Consider the following 4,345-nt stretch of genomic DNA (forward strand, 5'->3'; position numbering starts at 1 on the left):
ACGACGGTGAATCAGACGACATTGAGATAGACAATAGCAACGTGCCTTATCAGACGACAGTGAAAAACTGTCGTTTGATTCATTTTTTGGCTAGGAGGCAGAATGGGCATTTGGATCCCCTGAAAAAGAAATGCACCTCCATTGAAATTGCATTGCGCAAAAGGATGATCCTATTCTTCCTGTCTCCATGTACAGGAAGAATAGGATCATCCTCTCAATTCATAGACATAAATTAATGCTACTAACTCATCAGTGAAGACAATAAAGAAATAGATCGATTATAATCTTTGCATTTAATTGTGAAAATGAATCTACAAGTCCGGAGTTCATCTCATAAAGCTTTGATCTGACTCACAAGTTCTAGTCAAAGTTACAAGATTTAAATAGAATCGTTGGTAAGAAAATACCTTGATTCTGAAACCAATTAAGTTACAGAAAAGCTAACAAGACAATCAGATCGATATTGCAAGAAGCATTATGTAGGAAAGTTTTCATTCAGTTGGTTCCTCAGTAACCTTACTATAATTATTAAAGTTGACCCACAGAGATCGATCCGTTTCTAGCTAGTTCTGCCACAGTACAAAGATAGACAAGCAACGGACTACACAAATAAGTATGCTGTGACACAAACACAGTGCAACAGCTGACTGTAGAACAGGTAGAATGTAGAATACAAAATAGCTGGACAGAGAAAACTCAGATTGTGTATCTACACGCGCGCGCACAAAGATATCTTATAATATATTGTATTAGTTATAAACAAATCTGCATAGGGGTATCAAACTCGGTTTATCTCCTGATTCTTATAACACAAGGAAAAGATTGCCAATTCTGTTAATGATGGCCGGAACCCTTCATCAAACATACCTTAATATTGTCAAGTGAGATGCCAGGAACACCCTCCAAACAGCCATCTCACCTGATTAGCGCCGTTGTCTTGAATGCACCACATTGCATGCTGGAAAAAGATAAAGAAGATCAGTTAAAAAGAACGATATATATGATGCAAGTAGCAAAAAATAAGTATGAATTGGAAATAAAAGGGAAGTGCACAAGGCCCTTACTAGTGCAGGTTAATGGCGAAGCCTATTTGCTCAGTTTCCCCACATAAGAAAACCAAGCAGCCCTTAAGGCCACATATTGTTGTGTTACACACCCTAAACCACATGATGACTTTCATATTAGCAAGACAGTCATAGGCATATAATTGCAATACACATTCACTAGCATCAAATTGAAACCTTCAGTTGTCAAGAGGATGGAGATAGAGGAAGTCATCAAAGTGAATCCAGTAATGAGACTAGTCCAGTAGTCCATGAACACAAAATACAACATATATTTGCCAACAACACTCCAATTTAGAATTGCATGTATTTATTCACTGGTTTCTAGCACTAATTGATCAATTCAGTAGCTTTACCACTGCCTGCTGAGTCATCCTTGTAGATATGCACATGTGCACAAGTTCAACAAAGGTTCCTTCAGTACGTAGCTATAAATTTCATAATAACAAAACAGAAGGAACAAGAGATCTATGCATGATAATTGATATTCAGTACAACCGCGTAACATAGTGCATGCTAGCTGACATTTTCTTTTCGCTTTTTCTTACTCTTGACAAAAATTAGGAAAGAAAGAGGCAGAGTGATTAAAAGTGGAAGCGGAACTTGTCTTAATTTCTTTCCAAATTCATAAAATTTCCCAGAAGTTTCTTATAGGTGCCTCAGAGAAACGAGTGACTGAAGTTGGCATAAGTAACTATAGTTCCTTTGTTTGTTTATTTTCTGACAAATTTGTGCCTGTTTGGGTAATGGATGTGGAGAGGTCACTTATACGGTGATATGCTAACATTACTCTGCAGGTCCCCCCAAGAAAACATGTAGAGAGTTAAGCACTCACTAATGGCAGTTCGATGATGAGGAAAAAATAAAACTAGAAAATATCACAAGTACTAAGTAGCCTTCTCCATAAAATAGCTAGGGGTATCAACTAGAGTGGAAATGTTATAAAAGGATTTGATTGAATCACTAGTAAACAAATATATACACAATCCAGCAGTAGTCAACCTAATTTCAAATGGAAAACTGCTGAATGACTATCATGAAAATAAGCAATAAATATTTTAAGGATCCTGTCAATTTTTTTTCACTAGTTGCGCATCTCTGAAAAGATGGTAAAACATCATTTTGAGATACTTCCTGGAAACTATGAAGATCAAATCAACACCGAAATGAAGAGAAATTGATTTTCAAAAACGAAAATAATAATAATAAAGGAAAATGAAGAGAAGTTGAGCATATATATGATGCAGCAGACCACTCCAAAACAAAGAGAAGAGCAGGCTGGTGCCTGGTAAGGTGGTGGGTAATGGACAAAACAGCAAGAAAAGCAGCACGCATGCAGTTACCAAACTTAACAGCGTAATTCTCTAATATGAAACCTTGAAAGAAAATGCCTACATCAGTTATAAGGATAAGTTCTCTAATTTGATCAGAAAGAGAAATAAAATTAACAGCGTAGGCTTTCACCTTGCAATTAAACACTGCTTGTGATGTTGATAAAGTTTACATCTACTTATTGCAAAAAACACAAACTACATTTGCTTTCATTCTAGCCTGCTTTCTGTCTAGCCCATAATTTTACCAAAATGAGAAATGAAATTTGACAAACTCAGTTGAGATTTGAGAAGGCCAACTAGGACACCCGATTTACAAACTCGGTTGAATCCATAAATGGAATCCTCTTGATTCTTCATAATTGAAGAATTTGTCAAAGTGTCGGGTGATCGTCCTATCCTTCATATTAAAAACACCCATATCTCTGCTTTGTATCGGAAGGACTATCTTATTATTCATGAAGTAGATGGAATTGGGCTTACATGATCCAGAATAGTCTGATGCCTCGATTGTGAAGGAAGAACTACATTTACTTAGGAAAATGGTTCTGTTCCCCAAGCTCCTAACCTCCGAGTCCGACCACGATTTGCTGTTTGTAAATGGGACCTCAAAAACCCTGCAGCCAAATGTTAATCCTTGGTCTTCACACTTGGTGGCTGTGGTAGTAAACAGAACCACCAAAAGAACCCCCGCTGATTCCACTAAATAGTGCTCTTTAATACGCACATTAGGACCTAAAAGTTGTTCCTCTGGAAATTCTGGAGCAACAAGCCTTATTTCTTCTTTGTCAATATCAAAAACTGAAATGCGGCTCGAAAGGTGCACGAAATAGAACTGTCCTTTATAATAACTTAGATCCATTATTAAATCTCTCCATGATACTATGCATTTCCAATTTTCACCTAGCCCTGGCCTGCAAAAACCAAATCTATGACCTGATTGAAACATGACTATGTAATCCGATGTCCAAGAAGGGCTCGATGATAAGGCAAACTTCCCTAACCGGAAACCAGAAACAACGCTGCCTGGCAAAGACCCCCGTACATCTGGGAGCTCAACTTTGGCATGATTTAAAGGATGCACAAGACTCCATTCACACCCTTTAGTTTTAGATACAATCACCAGCCATCCAACAGATGAAAAGCACATCCTCATTCTTGTTTTTGGTAATATTTTTGGTAGGTTAAGTTTGTAACTGATCTTATTACCTTTTCCCTTCAGACTGTAAAACTCAACTGCCTCATTCAAACCCTCAGTCTTGTCCTTGAAAGGCGGCCTGATAATTTTAGGAACCGGGTTACGGACCAAGATGGGAGGAGGCCGTTGCCAATAAGAAAGTGGAAGCAAAAGGAGAGGAACTTGGTGTGTTAATAATCTAAATGCAATATTATTAGGGTTTTTCTCCTTTACCTCAGTGGCGCCTGATCTCCATGATTTGCAAACTGCACCGAAAAAAATAAAATCTTGCAAGGAGTCTGTCAGCCGTTTGGCAACAGAGATGATAAGCTCTTCGGGAAGATCGTACGACCAGTTGCGCGCCATCGAGATTACTCTTTTTCTCTGGTAAACTAGGAGGACCGGAGAGTTTGACATCGATCTGTGTTCTTTTCTGATCATCCATCAAGTCATCAACACACCCCGATCAGTAGTGTTGCCGGCGTTTGGATATGGTGCTTCTCTCTCACTTTGAAAAAACTCTCTCCTCACATACATGAATCTCTCGAATTAAGAGATGAGTCTCATTTATAGCATAGAGTCCAAGTTGCAGTAGGTTGTTGAGACCCACTGAGTATCTTTAGAAATTTTGTAGGCAAATTTTAGCCAAGCTATCTAAAATGCCATTTGTTTTTTTGTTACAAAGTTAAAATGTTCAAGTAAATCCCTATTTGTGTGTCTGGCCCAAACTCAAGGTTACTTGACCTAGTGGTAATAGGGTTTAATTTAGAAGA

At 38.0% G+C, this 4,345-nt stretch overlaps 1 protein-coding gene across 1 annotated transcript; it reads right to left on the reverse strand.

Moving 5' to 3' along the window:
- Positions 1-894: 894 nt before the first annotated feature.
- On the reverse strand, positions 895-3,605 carry LOC121049816. Its single transcript, XM_040508021.1, has 3 exons — positions 2,879-3,605; positions 1,065-1,157; positions 895-958 (listed from the first exon to the last, which is right to left on the reverse strand). The coding sequence occupies exons 1-2, from the start codon at positions 3,549-3,551 to the stop codon at positions 1,087-1,089; spliced, it is 744 nt and encodes a 247-aa protein (XP_040363955.1). The 5' UTR covers positions 3,552-3,605; the 3' UTR covers positions 895-958; positions 1,065-1,086.
- Positions 3,606-4,345: the final 740 nt, after the last annotated feature.

Source organism: Rosa chinensis, chromosome 6 (assembly GCF_002994745.2).
Source record: "Rosa chinensis cultivar Old Blush chromosome 6, RchiOBHm-V2, whole genome shotgun sequence".
NCBI classification, from domain to species: Eukaryota; Viridiplantae; Streptophyta; class Magnoliopsida; order Rosales; family Rosaceae; genus Rosa; species Rosa chinensis.